This window comes from Panthera leo, chromosome C1, assembly GCF_018350215.1.
Source record: "Panthera leo isolate Ple1 chromosome C1, P.leo_Ple1_pat1.1, whole genome shotgun sequence".
Lineage (NCBI taxonomy): Eukaryota > Metazoa > Chordata > Mammalia > Carnivora > Felidae > Panthera > Panthera leo.
In genome coordinates this window covers 192,572,366-192,589,755 of record NC_056686.1, presented here as the reverse complement: position 1 = coordinate 192,589,755, position 17,390 = coordinate 192,572,366, and the positions used below count along the sequence as shown (strand labels likewise).

Genomic DNA, 17,390 nt, shown 5'->3' with positions numbered 1-17,390 from the left:
CACGTTTGAGTCAACTAACAAAAGTTATCAAGTAGAAGCTTCATGAAGAAGGTCATCTTCACAGATAATACTGCAAAATACAAACCAACACACTAACCAGTATCAATATCCTAAACGGTGATTGCGAAAGCCTTCGTATTAATATTTAGACCAAATATCTTCAGGAATACAACAGGTAATTTAAAGTATAAAACTTCAGACTTTAGTGTAACTGTGAAAAGGGACGTGAGAATGGTTTTCTACTTAGAGGTACTAAACTTTAAGAAAAAAAATTCAACTCTTAGACTAGCAGTCTGGGAGCCCTGATTTAGACAGATGTCAGGGAACAAGAGAAGCATGTATTATTTTTCCAACACATTAGAAGAAAGTGACTTCTACTAGTATACTCCATTCCTAACAGTACAATAGGAATTTTTTATTTAGTTGGCTTTCTTACCTTTCTATTAATGTAGCAAGACTAAGCAATAAAGTAAGAAGCAAATACTAACTTCATAAAGGCCAAAAGGCAAAAACAAACAAAAAAAAATTGTCATATGGAATCTCCTAAAGGAAAGAAATTGCTCATTACCCAAACGTGTGAACTCTAATAAATGCTAAGGCATATAAATCTACCTTGTTTACTTTTACATATCCAATACCTAGTATACCACATCTTATAGACATTTAAGTATTTGTTGAATAAGCAGCCTTCTTGTAAATAATATATAAAAAGAAAATTTTAAATTTCAATGTCTTCCAACAGAAAAAAAAATTTTAATTAAATATCTTAGATTATACTTAAACTAAGTTCTGTCACTACCAAGATATTGTCTGTGCTGTCTTTTTAGGGGTGCCTGGGTGGCTCAGCGGGTTAAGTGTCTGACTTCGGCTCAGGTCATGATCTCCCAGCTCTGTGCTGACAGCCCAGAGCCTGGAGCCTGTTTTGGATTCTCTCTCTCTCTCTCTCTCTCTCTTTCTCTCTCTGCCCTTCCCCACCTTGTGCCTTGTGCTCCATCTCTCCCTCTCTCTCTCTCTCAGAGATAAGTAAACATTAAAAACATTATAAATAAATAAATTAAATTAAAAGTGCTGTCTTTTTAGACAGAAGATATAAATACTTTTATAGAGGAATGCTTGTTTAAAACACATGATAAGTGTGGGCATGTAAGTGGGTTAAGGCATAGGAACGGCATTACTCTAGTAAGGAAACTACCTGCTACGTGTGGGAAGCAGGAAGGAAAGGAAGAGCACAAAAAGGAACTCAGACGACATAAGACGTTCTAGTATATCAGTAAGTAAACGTAAGGAAGGGATACACAGTAGAACAGAGAATGTTTAGAGGATATAAAGGTGAGTAAATAACTTGCCTAGTCAATTTACTAAGTAGAAGCTTGCTTAAGAATCATCCTGTTATTATCTGGGTACAGAATACACTTTCATACACAAAGAAAACAAGCTATTGTGCCCTAAGAATATGTATTTTTGTTTATATTTAACCATTCTTCCCTACTCTCTATAAAAGATCTCAACAATAAGATGGTTAGTAAATATACATAAAATATAAAGATCTAATCACAGGTGAAAAGTCCCATGAATAATACCTGAGAGCAAAAGCAATGATGGAGCTGGGCTCCTTCTCACAAACAGCAATGGGTACCCGTTCGTGTTCATACATTAAGTAGTGTTTATCTGGATCACTGTTCAAAATTTTCAAATAAATAAAGAAGAACAAAATTAGCAGAAAATCATATACACAAACCACTAACACATTATAAGTAAATCTCATGACAATTTTAAGTTAGGTAAATACTGCATAATTACAAGAATATAACTAAGTAAGCCAAAATGTATGTAGAATTTAACCAAACAGCCAAGGAAAATGTTATCAACAGAAAGTTTTTAAAGGTAATTGGAAATTGTCAGATCAGTTTTCAAATCGGAGGGTTCCGGAATAGTTACTCTATACAACACTTTGCACGTTTCCAAGAGGAAATAATATAACACAGTTTCTACAAGACTTTTTGTTCAGGCTTATAGTAGAACAAAATCTTTCACACTTCTGCTATCCATTATAAATACTTTTTGAGATGAACACAGCTCTAAGTCTAGTATTAGTCCAACAAGAAATAATATAACACAGCCATTCTCCTATTTATCATATGGAAACTCAATGGTGTGACTCCATTTTAACCCAAATCTTGATCCCCTGACCTCCACCCTAAAGCTCCTAGGGAGGCATTCATTCATTCGTGTTAACAGCTATTTGCTGTGCCAGAAACACAATATTAAGAAAAACTATTACTGGGGCGCCTGGGTGGCTCAGTCGGTTAAGCCTCTGACTTCAGCTCAGGTCATGATCTCGCAGTTCGTGAGTTCAAGCCCCGTGTCAGACTCTGTGCTGACAGCTCGGAGCCTGGAGCCTGTTTCAGATTCTGTGTCTCCCTCTCTCTCTCTGCCTCTCTCCCACTCACGTTCTGTCTCTGTCTCTCAAAAAGATAAATAAATGTTAAAAAAAAAATTTTTTTTAAAAAGAAAAGAAAAACCATTACTAAGCACCTAACATGAACAAGATGTGAAAGCATCAAATAATCCTGCAAATAAATACAATCACTATCTGTGGTAAGCACCACGAGGGAATCATGAGAGCATGTAACAAGGAGACCTAATCTGGCTGAGGCAGGGAGCTAGTGGGGACAGTCTAAAGTTTCCCTGAAAAAGAATTCAGAGTAATGACAAAAGAAGAAAGTGAGGGCATGGGCAAAGGTCATACAATAGGAGGAACAACAACCTAGTCAAGAAACTAAGTCAAGTCTGAAGCAGAGAAAACAGGGACTTTCACAGACTGTAGTGTAAATCTCTACTTGTCTCCTCCCTGAGATGGTGAGCTCCCAAGAGCAGTGATTTTCCTTATTAATCTTGTTCTACATCCTGGAGCACTAGAACTGGCACTCAGTACACTTAAATATTGACTAATAAATTAATACAAAGTTAAGAACAAAGGTCTTATGAACAAATGTCCACCTTTTGGATGCACTTGTAGCAGCATACAGGAGCAGCATCCGATGGCTACACAGATCAACCAGTGGGGAAAAAACTCACAGCCAACCTGTTTTCTTTCCTACTCAGTGAGCCCAGTACAAACAAGATCACATGAAAATTTGTACAGGTCATTGTAATTCATTGACCGAAAAGTACCATGTCCCAGAAAGTTATAAGTCAGTACTGTCATCTTCATACACAACCAGCAGTATGTTTTTATGACCATGGGATCAATAGATGTAGCAGTATGTCTTTAATATAGATAGATAGATAGATAGATAGATAGATAGATAGATAGATTAGATAGATAGATATAATATTTATATATAGGTATAAACAATTATTTTCAGAACTAGTAATCTTAAGCATTAAGCAACATTAATGTTTTTCTCACCCATTCATCTACTATATGATGATGGTTGCTATATAATAATTCTATAAATTACATTATACCAAAAGACACTTCTTTTACTATGATGGAAATATAATTTGAGAAGTATGCATAATGTTAAATAAATATATTTAAATACATAAAGGATAAACATTTGGAACGAGGTGTTCAAAAGTAAGTGAAAACAAAACAACCCAACAACAGCCACTGACTTTTACAGTACTTACAACGGAAATGGAATAGGGTTGTAGCTATTTCCTGGAAGCAAATTTGCAAAGATGGCTTTCATGGTTGATTTTTCCTTCACCTGGCTGTCTGTGGATCCCAGCAAATGTCCATCAAACACATCTAGGATAAAAAATATTCTACTTATGGGGCGCCTGGGTGGCGCAGTCGGTTAAGCGTCCGACTTCAGCCAGGTCACGATCTCACGGTCCGTGAGTTCGAGCCCCGCGTCAGGCTCTGGGCTGATGGCTCAGAGCCTGGAGCCTGTTTCCGATTCTGTGTCTCCCTCTCTCTCTGTCCCTCCCCGTTCATGCTCTGTCTCTCTCTGTCCCAAAAATAAAATAAACGTTGAAAAAAAAAAAAAAAAATTAAAAAAAAAAAAAAAAAAAAATATTCTACTTATAAGTTAATATTCAGAACAAGTAAAAAACAGTATAAAGTATCAACATTATTTCTTGCCAGTTTTGGAATACAGACATGTATTCACACCATAATTACCAATTATGGTACAAAATTTCTGATCTAGGAATAAGGACTCTTTGGGGATGAAAGAGAAAACAATAGTGAAGCATACATAGCACTGATTCCAAAGATCACACTGTTTTACATTTCACCCTCTCTGAAATTGGAACCATCCCATAATCGATGCTTTATCATTGCAGGGGCCGGGCAGCAGCCATGATGAAATTACTGCCTGAGCATTCGTGAACGTAGCCACAGCTCTTCTTATTATCACTTCAACTCAGTTATATGCACTGTGGCTGTGACATCGGAGTTTAACTGCAGTTTAAAAGTTATTTTGGGGGCACCTGGGTGGTTCGGTCAGTTAAGCGTCCTACTCTTGATTTCAGCTCAAGTCATGATCTCAAGTTCACAGGCCACAAGGCCTGAATTGGGCTCTGTGCTCACAGCATGGAGCCTGCTTGGGCTTCTCTTCTCTCTCTCTCTCTCTGCTCCTCCCCCAGTCGCACACTCGTTCTCTCTCTCTCTGAAAATAAGTGAACTTTTAAAAAAATTAAAAACTAAAAGTTATTTTTAGAGTTTACACTACTTAAGTAGTTACTGCTTTGAACAGAAAGCAAGGAAAGAGAGAAACGAGGCATAAATTTGCCATTAGTGAAATAAACAGTTGTTTGGGAGAAATGGCTGCAATTTCTCTTATTTTCTTACAAGGCCAAAACCATGTGCTTTGTGGGACTCAAGAAAGTAATATTCCAGAAAACAGATGAAGCAGAATAACATTCTACTCCTTAGATATTCCTATGTCAAGGAGCGCCAACTGAAGAAGTGATACGGTAAAAAGCTGGAACTAAAATAGCACTTCCAGGAAAGATAAAACATACAAACTCTAAGAGATAAGAAAGCGTTGTATCAAAGCATTCACAGTGTTCTCTTTCGGATGAAGTACAGTAAAAATGACTTCAACTGTACCTTCGGAACTGCTGGCTGTATCGAGCTCAGGGGGCGCTCCCGCCAGCTGCTCGGGCAGGGCTTCCGGGGGGGTAGGCAGCTGCAGATGCGCCGAGCTGGCGGGGCTCTGGCTGGACAGGGTGGTCAGGAAGCGGTCCTCTAAAGAAAAACAGACTTCAGTGAGTCATTCAAAAACGCTGAGCCCATGTCTACCTAATAGGAATGTTTTTTAAATGCCAGCTCATATTTCTGCCTCCTAAACCAAAGAATTTTAGCTTCCTAAAAATTACTTAGGCCATTTTAGCACACATTTTAGAAATAGATACAGGGGCGCCTGGGTGGCTCAGTCGGTTAAGCCTCCAAACTCTTGGTTTTGGCTCAGGTCATGATCCCGTAGGTCTGTGGGTTCAAGCCCTGCATCAGGCTCTGCGCTGACAGTGCGGAACCTGCTTGGAATTCTCTCTCCCTTTCTCTGCCCCTCCCCTGCTCATGCTCTCTCTCTCTCTCTCAAAATAAATAAATAAACTTTAAAAAAAAATGTTTTTAATAGACATAGATACAAATATCCAAACAGGTTACATGACTTGACCTCAGTCAGTTCTTAGTGACAGCACTGTGGCTGGCCACCCAAGTCTGATTCCTATCTAATATTCTTTACGACTAGACCATAACTGGTTACCTAAATCCCAGTTCATTCAATTTAATAGGGAATAAAATCAAGACACCATTGGAAGAAAAAAATCACGTGCTCATTCTCAGGGGGAAAGTTTACTGAATCATAATAGACAAATATCAAGAATTATGAGTTGAGCTCACATTCCACAAAGACGATCCAAGAAAATGTCCCTACGAATTTTCTAGGATGGCACCAAGTTATTCAATGAAATACTGTGAAAGACAGCTTAGGTCTAGAAAAAGATTTTAGTGACATGAAAACAGAAATTAAACTTTCTAATATTTTTGCAGTGAAACCTGCTGACTTGGGAACAAGCAAAACAAAAATTCAATTTCCTTCTTTTCTTTGCTCTTCCCCCAACAGATCGTGTTATTTCTACCTCCTCATTGATCTTCTTGCAATATACTCTAAGATACACTGACAGTGCTATAATACAGGAAGGGAGAAAAAAGTCTGTAACAACTGCATCAGAAAATCTTCTCAAAATTAGCCATGGAAACAACTTCTAGACTAAGGAATCTCTTTAAATCCAGTGGCAAGTGATTACAGACTCCAGGACCCACCTTTTTCTCCGTTTTGAAGTCCTGGAGAAATATTTCGTGGAGCCGCATCCATTGCGCTTATCTGCAGAGAAGTAAATACCTTACTCTTAAGGAAACATTAAAATCACATTTTTAAAATTTTCTAACCTTAAGCCTCTTTTTTTGTCTAATTTCTTTTTTTTTTTTTTTTAATTAATTTATTTATTTTGAGAGAGAAAGAGAAAGAGCACAAGGGGAGGGGGCAGAGAAAGAGGCAGAGAATCCCAACCATGCTCCATACCACCAGCACAGAGCCTGATGCAGGGCTCAAACCCACGAACCATGAGATTGTGACCTGAGTCAAAACCAAGAATCAGATACTTACTTATACGAGGGTCAGATGCTTAACCAACTGAGCCACCAAGCGCCCCTTATCTTAAACCTCTTAAGAATTAAGATACTCAGCTTTTGTTTATATGAGTTATAGCTTTTGATTTTTACCTTATTAGAAATGAAAACTGGGACACCTGGGTGGCTCATTCGATTAAGGATCTGACTCCTGCTTTCAGCTCAGGTCATGATCTCACGGTTTGTGAGTTTGAGCCCTGAATCGGGCTCTTTGCTGACAGTGTGGAATCTACTTGGAATTCTCTCTCTCCCTCTCTCTCTCTCTGACCCTCCCTTGCTCTCTCTCTCTCCCTCTCTCTTGAAATAAGTAAATAAAACTTTTTTTAAAAAATTAAAACGGAGAAAGTTTTAGAATATACATTTATTAGTTCATTTTAAAAATAATAAACCCTTACATGTTAATGTAAACATTTAATTAAAAAATACTTATCAAAAAATTGGTAAAAGTGGCATTGTTTGACACTTTTACAAATACTTTAATGTCTAGCAGACAGCTAGATATTATCTCTGGCTTCTGCACTTAATCTATTGAGCTATATTATTATGACTGAACAATATAAAGAAAATCTAGCCTCACACAGATATGTAATTGAAAAAGGGAAATCTTGCAGAGACCTTGGAAGGAACTTAAACCCTCAGGAGTCTTTTAACTACACTCTGTGAACAGTGCTCTAAACAGTGGCTCACTTCCTAGCATTAAAGCATCTAAGAACTACTTAGGATTACCCATTAAACTTAGTAATCTTTTATTTTCCACTGGACTTACTCAAGTCCCATTACACATAGGTGAAATATATTTAGAATCACTATAAATCCTGTGTACAATTTGTTTACAAAGTCATTTCTTAGATGGCTATTTAGAACATTCTTAGATTTGCTCACCATTCCAGAGAGACCCCTGGCCACCCTATATAAAATAACCCACCACCACCCACTCCCTTAGCAATACTCTCCATCTCCCTTATTTTTTTCTTCATAGCCTTTTTTCCATTTTTTAAAAAAGCTTATTGTCCACTGGTTTATCATCAGTCTCCTCCTAATCAGACAAATGTTCCACAAGGATAGTAACTACGGCCTTTGTTCATAGCTATACGTCTTGAACCTAGAATAGTGCCTAAAGTATTCAAAAACTAGTTATCAAGTGAAAATACAGGCAGTGCTACAGACTTTCAAATCAACTTTCAAGTCTTCAAAAAGATGATCATCTACTAAATGATTTTGTATTTTTAATTCTGCATGTACGTATTATAATCAAAGGTCTTACACAACTAGCTTTGCAGTTTCTTCTGTGGGCAAATGGGAAGGCCATTAACAGTCTGTGTTAGCCATTAATAGCCCCAGATTACTTCGCAAATACTAATACACAAACCATCTTCAGTAACCCTCACTCTTACTCTCACCTAACTTTAAGGGAAAGTAATTCCTACACAGCTATGAGACAAAAAGGAAGAATTCATTTATGTATTTCTAAACAACACAAAGATCTAAGGCACTTGAGTTTATCATTCCATGAAAATACTTCTCTACAGATATTATTACACACTTGTACAAAAAAAAAAATTCTTCAAAGTCCCTCATCGTATTATTAAGTCCTTATACTATACTAACATTAGTAACTTCTCTGAAAATATGGTTACTTAGTATGATAGGCAGAATTCTAAGATGGCCCCGGAGAATCCTGCCCCCCCCCCCCCCCCCCCCCCGCATACACATCCCCCATCCACTGTTATTCACACACTAATCTAAATACTGCTGTGAAGGGATTTTGCAGATGTATTCAAGGTCCCAAATCGGTTAACCTTCAAATGGGGAGAGATTATCCAGGCAGTGATCTGATCACACAAGTCCTTTCAAATCTGTGTCTAAAGGTCAGAGAAGAGGAACTAAGGAATCTGAAGCATGAGGATTCCATGCATTGTTGAAGGTGTGAAGATGAAAGGGGGCTCGCGGCAAGGAAAGCAAGCAGCCTCTAGGAGTTGAGAATGGGCTCTGGTCAACTGCCAGCAGCGAAAGTGAGACCTCAGTCCTAAAACAACTAGGAACTAAATTTTACCAACAGCCTGGATGACCCTGAAAGATGACCCTGAGCCTCAGGTAACGGCCCTGAACCAAATCTTGTCTGGAGCTATGTGAGACTGAGCAGAGATGCCAGCCACACCGTGCCAGACTCCAGACCTCCATAAAGATAAATTTGTGTTTTAGGCCACAAAGTTTGTGGTCATTTGTTATGTAACAAGAGAAAACTAATACAGTTAGGAAAAGCCAATGAAATCAATGTGCAAAACTAACCCTCAAGAAAAACTTCCCACTTAAGCACAGAAATAAAGAACACACAAAACTACATATTAAAATAAATTAGGACTCTATTATACACTCAGGACGTCCAAAATCTCTCCTTTAGAGACCTACTGCAACCATGATGCTCTCCCCAGTGAAGCCCATAGACAGTAGCTTTTGACAAATGTTTGAAATGAAAGAATTATAACAATTTTATTTCAAGCAAGATAAAAAATTCATCCAGGTCATGTCTCTTGGAAACCTCACAACTGCAAAATGAAAAACTATTTAGTATTATTAAATCTACGTATTAAATTACTACTTGTGAGCATCTTAAATGAAATTAACTATAATATTTATATCAATGGAAGACTAAAGACTACATTTCATTACCTTGCTTTCTTCCCCCTGTCTCAGTCTTCCAGGACTTGGAGGAACTGAAGGTCGCTTTCTACCCTTTTCCTGCTGGAAAAGGTCCTGCAATCTATAATTAAAGGGGTTGGGGGGAAGAGAATAGTTTGTTTCTAATATCCTGAATAACATTTACAAATTTTGTGAAACCAAAACAATTAGATTTCCTACTTTGACTGCAATAGATATGAAAATTATGTATAACTAAGTTTCTGTTTTTTTTCTAATCAACTAATCAAGAGCTGTTAGCCATAGGACTATAGTTATAAAAGAACAGCAAGTTATTATAAGAAACAACATAATGTAACCAAAACATACTAGCTTGAGTGACCAACAGACCTGAGCTCCAAACCAGCTCTGATAATTAGTAACTACACAACTTGGGTAAATGCCTTGGTCTCTTAGAGATACTGTTTCCCCCTCTGTAAAATGGAAACAGTATATACACACTGTAGGAGTCATAAGACCAAAAAAAAGATTAAACATCCACCTAGTGCCTTACTTATTGCTTAGCATAATGCAAGTGCTCAATAAATAAATGCTATTATAATCCAACTCGACTTTTAAATAAGCATTAAAGGGAAATATCTCCCCAAATAAACATTTAAATAAAGGTATAAATAATAACATACTTGAGGGGCACCTGGGTGGCTCATTCGGTTAAGCGTCCGACCGGCTCAGGTCATGATCTCACAGTCCATGGGTTTGAGACCCACGTCGGGCTCTGTACTGACAGCCTAGAGCCTGGAGCCTGCTTCGGATTCTCTCTCCCTCTCTCTCTGCCCCTCCCCTCTTTGTGCTCTCTCTCTCTCTCAAAAATAAATAAATAAACATTAAAAAAAATAATAACAACATACTTGAAAGTCCTGGCCTAAAAACCAATAATCACTCCATGGAATACTAATTCAGTGACATCACATGCAATAAGCACACACACTCCTCAGTATCTGAAACCGCACTGAAAGCTGCTCTCATCTTTGTTTCTTTATCTTTACAAACTACCTAAAGATAAGCATATATACTTTTTAAATTTTTTTTAACATTTATTCATATTTGAGAGATGGAGAGCGTGAGGTGGGGGAAGGGCAGAGAGAGAGGCACAGAATCTGAAGCAGGCTCCAGGCTCTGGGTTGTCAGCACAGAGCCTGACCTGATGCGGGGCCTGAGCTCATGAACCGCGAGGTCATGACCTAAGCCAAAGTCGGACACTTAACCAACTGAGCCACCCAGGCACCCCATGACTAGCATATATATTTTAAATTGTGAAGGGGGGGTGGTGACAGAAAAACAAAAACTTCCACAACTTGAGAGCAAAATGTAACATCCATTATCCAAAAGGCCTTTACATTAAAAGCATCACGGCAGAGCAAATTTTGCACAAACATTAAAGAAGCCCCAGGCGCGCAAAGCATACCTGTTGTTCCAAGCCTGAAGCACTTCACACAGACTCTGCTTCTTGGCAATGAGGGACTCGAAGATAGACTGCAGCTGCTGTGGGGCGTCCGCGGAGGAGGACATGAGCCTGGCTTGCATCTTCTCCACCCAGTTCTTGAACTCGCCTTCCTCCATCTACACAGAACAGAAACAATTCGGGCAGGTGAGGACACACACCCCCAAAGGAAACTTCTGAGTAACAGTTAACAGTTAACCTTTGAGTTTCTGTCAGAGAAACGAATTACCTCTTTTTGTGCAAAGATATCTTCCATTTTTTCCTCTCTTGTTTTGCTAAACGTATCGGTTTTCAAAGATGCAAGTCTTTCATCAACAGCAAGATATACCTGTGAAACTCTGATAAAAACATGGATGTTAAACACTTCAGAAAAGTTGGAATTAAATCTTCTAATCTCTTATCAAAAGAAAAATCACACACACAAAACTTTAACTGTATTTAACTTAATTAAGAATCATACACAATTCTGCAAAACAAAAAAGACCTAAAGGGATGTACATCAAAATCTTAACAGTTTTTATGTCTAAGATGGTTTGATTTTTTTTCATACTTTTATGCAGTCTTACTTCTTTTTTGTAACAGGCATATATGCAACATATATTTAGAAAAATATTTATGTTGGTATTATGCTAAGTGAAGTAAGTCAGAGAAAGACAGATACCATATGTTTTCACTCATAGGTAGATCTTGAGAAACTTAACAGAAGACCATGGGGGAGGGGAAGGGGGGAAAACAAAGTTACAGTGAGGGAGGCCGATCGTAAGAGACTCTTGGATACTGAGAACAAACTGAGGGTGGATGGGGGGGTGGGGGAGAGGGGAGAGTGGGTGATGGGCACTGAGGAGGGCACTTGTTGGGATGAGCAGTGGGTGTTGTATAGAAACCAATTTGTCAATAAATTATATTAAAAAGTAATAAATAAATAAAAACTTTAAAAATATTTATGATTTCAAAAAAAGCTACACGAATAAACCTGACATTTTAAAATATTTACAATTTTTTTTAAATCTGTAAAAAAAGATGATCAAAGAAACTAAAACTTACTTTTGAAAGAAGTCCTTTAGATCCTGAAGAAGGGACACTTTTAATGGGGCCTGACGTTTAATGAATATCTTAGGGAGAGGAACACATACTTCAAGAAGCCGAATGGGAGAATAACTGAGAGAAAAAAATACAAGTAATAGTAGAAAAGTAAAAAATACTTTAATATCTTGAGTAGAGGTAATCATAAATCCTATGAGGCATAAGAAAAAGTTTCTGTAAAATAGCATTTTACAACAATTATAAAAATATTGAAGACAACTTCATCCATTATAATACCCTCCCCAATTCTAGAAGGGTTTTTGTCTTGTTTATTTCTTCATTGTACTGTGATGTCATCATTTATCCCCTGAGGCTAATAAAAAACAATGGCTGGGAAATAAACTTTATGAATGAGAGGAATCCCTTTCTACAATTAGCTCATGAGCACATCACTTTCCCAGCTCCTGAGGATTCCTCATCAGTCTTTATTCTCATGAGTCCCTTAAGAGTCTTTCCACCCACGAGTTTATGTTGTCTAATAAATGCTATAACCTGTCCACACAGTAGGTTCACGGTTAAAGCTCTTGCTCCCAAAGGAAATAAGCTCTAATTCTAAGTATTTCCTGAAGGCCTATTTTGTGTCAGATGTTATTTTAGATGCTGAGGATACAGCATTCAACAAGGGCCAGAATTCCTGCCCTCATGATTCAGAAATAAGGAGATTCAGGAACAAATACTTAAAATATACATTATTGCAGATGGTAAGTGCTACAGAGAAAAATAAAGAAGGAAAGGGAGACAGGGAGTGCTAGGGGTGAGGAGTCAGCTCAGGTAAAATATGAACAAAGACCCAGGAAGTAAGGAAAAGCAGGCAGATATCTGGGGAGTAGGCGGTTCAGAGAAGGAAGGGCAAGCACCAGGCTCCCAAGCAGGATCCTCCCTGGCACGAATGAGGCTGCAGTGAGGGGACAGGAGGAGGAGGTGAGAACCCAGAGGAGGTACTGAGCAGTCAGAGCTTGCGGGAGCTCACAGGCCCATAAATAGGCTCTGGCTTCCACCCTCACTGAAACAGACACCCAGAAGAAGGCTCTACAGCAGAGGAGTGGCCTGAGCGGATTTTCACTGAGGGAAATCACTTGACTGCTGCTGAGATCAGACTGCAGGGGGCAAGGCCAGAGGGAAACTGGTTGAGGCCACTGCAATCATCTATCAAAAGGCAACAGAGGCTCAGTCCAGAGTGGGAGTGGCAGAGATGGTAACAAGCGTTCAGATTCTGGATATATTTTGAAGGCAGAACCCGAAGGCTTTCTCAGATCATTTAGCACCACAGTGGACCCATTCTTTGAACTGGTGATTTTAGCTCTATCTGGAATATCCAATTAACCTTATGCTAGTTAATGTCTCAACAAAAATTCTGACAATGCTTCCATGTAAAACAGTGTTAAGATTAACATGTACAGCAGATCTACTAGTTCACATCATGACTTCATCCCTTGCTAGCTCTCTAGGTGACCTGTAAGCTCAAAAGTGAGGTTAATAATAATACCTATTTCTTAAAATAAGGATTAAATAAAATGACAACACTGAAAGCTCTTAGCACAGAGTATGACCCTTTGCATTTGCAAGGGTGGGAGTGGGGAACAACACACACCACAAATTAATTCAATCTAGTTAGAGAAGAAATGTTACAAAGCCTTTAGGGACTAGGTAACTATGTATAAGGTCACTTTCCTACCTGAAGGATGCCACCATCTGATTATAGGAGAAATACTGGTGATAATCATGGTGGATGGAGTGACCACACGGCTCAGCATTGGCTCTGCGAGTGTACTGGTGCCCATAAAACCTAAGTTCAAGGTATTTTGCAAATGACATGGACCAGGACTCGTTGGAAAGAGCAACAACTGGTGTTACCTGAAATTCATATAAATCACTTGTTACGCAACCACATACTGAGAATCTCTTTTTTAAAAAATAATGTTTCTTTTCTAGTACAAACCTAATATATTTTGACTGCAGAAAACTGGAAAAAGAAAGAAAGGTTTAAAGTGGGTAGAGTTAGGGATAGCTGGACATGCAGTATCATTGGTGATCCCACCACCATCAATATGCTAGTATTTTTACTTTCATGACGTACACACATACGAATACACATAAATGAATTCATAGAAGGTACCCAGCCAGCATATTTGTAAATAAAAAGTCTTTCCTATAATTAGTTTCATAACCCTGTGTTATTTTTACTTAACAATGTATCATACATATTTTCCCACATAAAATACTCTTATACAACTTGATTTCAATGGCCACTGAATATCCCATTATATGGACACATTAAACCAATCCCTATTGATATACATTTAAGACGTTACAAGATTTTCTTTATTCTGATGATGCTCCGATGAATGAATATATGTGTGTGTGTGTGTGTGTGTGTGTGTGTGTGTATATATATATATATATATACACACATATATATACATATACATATATACATATGCATATACATATACATACATATATACATATGCATATACATATACATACATATACATACATATATACATATGCATATACATATACATATATATATATATATATATATATATATATACACACACACACACACTTACAAATATCCATAATTATTGCCTTGGAATAAATTAAGAAAAGTGGGGATTGGTAGGTCAAATGGCATGAATATTTATGAGGTCTTGGAGACTTTTTGCCACACTGTCTTCCAAAATTGGTGCACTGGTTTACACAATCTCCAACAGTATCTGAGAATACCAATTTCCCCACTTGCTTACCAACCTCAGGAATTATAAATCTTTGAAATGTGGTTTCTTAAAAACAAAACAAAATAAAACCGCACTTCACTGGTTTTATTTATACTTCTCTACTAACAACTCATTTATTTGCATACGTCTACTGGCGATTTGTGTGAAACTGCTTTGTGCCCTTTTTTTATCATGTCTTACAGGAGTTTAGTATTAAGTATATTACTGTTTGGTCGTATTATAACTTTTTTACACATGGAAATCTTTCATCTTTGTGTAACAAAAACTGTTTACCTCTTCCTTTCTAACATAGCCCCAAAGGCAGAAGTTTTTGTTTTAAAATGAAGTATATACACCAAAGCATGTAAGATACAAAAATAAAATTTAAGTTATTCATTTAATTCACTGCTCAATCTATAGAAGTTCACATATTCCGCAACAAAATATTACCAGCTGTCTAACAGGAACCATACTTGTTCCTGTAAGAACAAGTATAAAAAGTAAGATCATTGCAAGAAATGATTTCACGGCTATATGTGTGCTACTGCAGAAGGAAGACTTTGATTTTGGCTTCCTCAACCACTGATGCTGACATAGGTCACACTATTATTTTATCTGTAATTCTCATATGTGTCTTCTGAAAACACACTCCAAAATAAGCCAATGAGGTTAAAGTTGGCATAAGTTTGCTGCAAATAATTTGGATAAAAAGTAAATACTGAAAGCATAACATTGTCACCAAGTATATCCTCCAGAGTTAAACAAGAAAAGAAGAAATAAAACACATGATCCTTTTTCTCAAAAATGGTCCTTTTCACATGGCACATGAAAACCAGCAGAGATCAATTTAAACATGGTCTCAGCTCTATCTCTTAAGATAGAAATGTTGGTATAGGCTCAAATAGCCACAAACATCCTGGCGTACTGTAATCACTGTGTTACAAGTCTTTCTCCTCCCCAGAGGACAGACGGCATGCCAAGCCCTTACACAGTCCCTGGCACACAGATGGTGCTTAAATAAGTGCTGAATAAATAAGCATAATTGAGAATTGTCAAAATATAATCTCCATAATTTTACCAAACAAGGTATTTATATTTTGTATAATGACTGATAAATTCTAAAATGGAACCTTCAATAAACAAACACTAAATGGAATACACAGCACTGGAAGATAAAATAAATAAGAGCCCAATGACAAATAAATCCAAAATAATACAGACCACCCCCTCCCAAAAGAACTATGCAAATAAAAAAAGAAATAATGTTGTGTGAAATTTACAGTAACAGGGCACGTTTACCTGTTTGCAGATTCTGCACCAGGAATAGGTAAGAATTGTATGTTGATATCCAGGTACTGGAGAATCTAACTCCTTCAGAATTATCTGCACACAGCCTTGGCCATGGACAAAGCGCCGAATATGATGCACCATGGGGGTATCACAGAACATGCTAGGACACTGATAAGAAGGCCTTTGACAAAAACAAAGTCCTCACATTAACCATGAAACCGAGGAGCAATGTAGAATGAATACTGGCTAACTGGACCCCATCTCCAGAAAGAGCAGCATCCTCTCCGGAGTCACGCTGACCGGTGGACGATACGCACGGGGTGCCACCCACACTGCTCGGAGCCTGCAGCCGAGCATCCTGTCTTCAGCTACAGCTCAGTGATAGTTTCCAGTTATTGAGCACCTTCTATTTGCTTAGCATTTTTAAAGTATCAACTCATTTTTTTACCTAGTCAAGTCCATATCACATCTGGAGCTTGTTATTCCCTGTAAAGGGGGCTGGTAAAAATCACTTGCTCTTGATCATGTTAAGTGGCAGGTGACAGCACTAAGACTCAAACCCAGGTCTAGCTGTTCTCATGCTTCTCCTGCCTCTCATTTCAATCACTCTAAAGATAAACATCCTAAAATAAAGTCTTAGGGATGGCAGTGTAATTAGACAAAGACTGAGGAACAAACTGGATAAGATATCCTGGAGTTGAATGTGAAATAAATTCCTTCTCTGTATGGTATACAGAGTGAAGGCCACACAATACTCCAACTAATGTTCACGTTTTAGGATGAAATCCTGGGCATCTGAAAAGCATACATGAAACATAAGGAGAAAATTTGTTCTTACCTGAAACAGTATCTCTCTAAAAATATGCCTAATGTAAGATCATTCTTTCCATAAAATTCCATTGTTACAATCCTAAAAGAAGACAACATTTCTCAGGAACGTATCGTAAGAATTGCCACACAGCAAAGATACTTCATGAGACTACAAACTGATTACTTGTTAGATGTGACTAGAAGGCAGTATTAGAGTAGGTAATATTTTGCTGTTCTTCTAGAACAGGTTTGACCTCAGCTGATAAAACAGGTTTGGACTAGCTCCTTATCCGTTCCCAGTCCATTAGCATCTTATCAAACTACATCAGGATGCATAAACAATAACATTAATGAGTAAAATAGATATGAGCCAGGAAGAGATAAAAGCTTCTTTCACAGAGCCCTTCTGCTCTATCACCATAAAACAGAACTCCTGTCTCTTGCTCTCTGGTCCTCATACCTTTACTGAGCAAGAACAGCAGCAGCTCATATTCTTCCGGGAGAGCCAATTCCTGACTTATAAATGCCCACAAATAAGAGAATTTGGTTATAGCCCTGCTGTAGCCTAAACCTTATTCAAGCCTTGACCTAAGGAGTCCGTAAACCCCCAGAGAAAATTCCTGTGGGTTCCCCAGCCCCAAGTCAGTCCGCTAGAGCTATACGGGAACCAGAAGGATCCCTGATCTCACTGAAAGCAATA

The 17,390-nt window shown here is 37.9% G+C and overlaps 1 protein-coding gene across 7 annotated transcripts in view; it reads right to left on the bottom strand.

Annotated features, from left to right (window-relative positions):
• The window catches only part of PIKFYVE (phosphoinositide kinase, FYVE-type zinc finger containing), an 87,427-nt gene that overhangs the window by 15,153 nt on the left and 54,884 nt on the right, over positions 1 to 17,390 (bottom strand). For all 7 annotated transcript variants that reach the window (XM_042949972.1, XM_042949969.1, XM_042949966.1 and 4 more), the window contains 11 exons: positions 16,719 to 16,790; positions 15,890 to 16,061; positions 13,546 to 13,724; positions 11,832 to 11,945; positions 11,017 to 11,125; positions 10,752 to 10,906; positions 9,320 to 9,410; positions 6,284 to 6,344; positions 5,066 to 5,203; positions 3,637 to 3,757; positions 1,581 to 1,676 (listed from right to left, as the gene is read on the bottom strand). In XM_042949972.1, the coding sequence (XP_042805906.1) occupies positions 1,581 to 1,676; positions 3,637 to 3,757; positions 5,066 to 5,203; positions 6,284 to 6,344; positions 9,320 to 9,410; positions 10,752 to 10,906; positions 11,017 to 11,125; positions 11,832 to 11,945; positions 13,546 to 13,724; positions 15,890 to 16,061; positions 16,719 to 16,790 (1,308 nt within the window). The remainder of the gene's footprint in view (positions 1 to 1,580; positions 1,677 to 3,636; positions 3,758 to 5,065; positions 5,204 to 6,283; positions 6,345 to 9,319; positions 9,411 to 10,751; positions 10,907 to 11,016; positions 11,126 to 11,831; positions 11,946 to 13,545; positions 13,725 to 15,889; positions 16,062 to 16,718; positions 16,791 to 17,390) is intronic.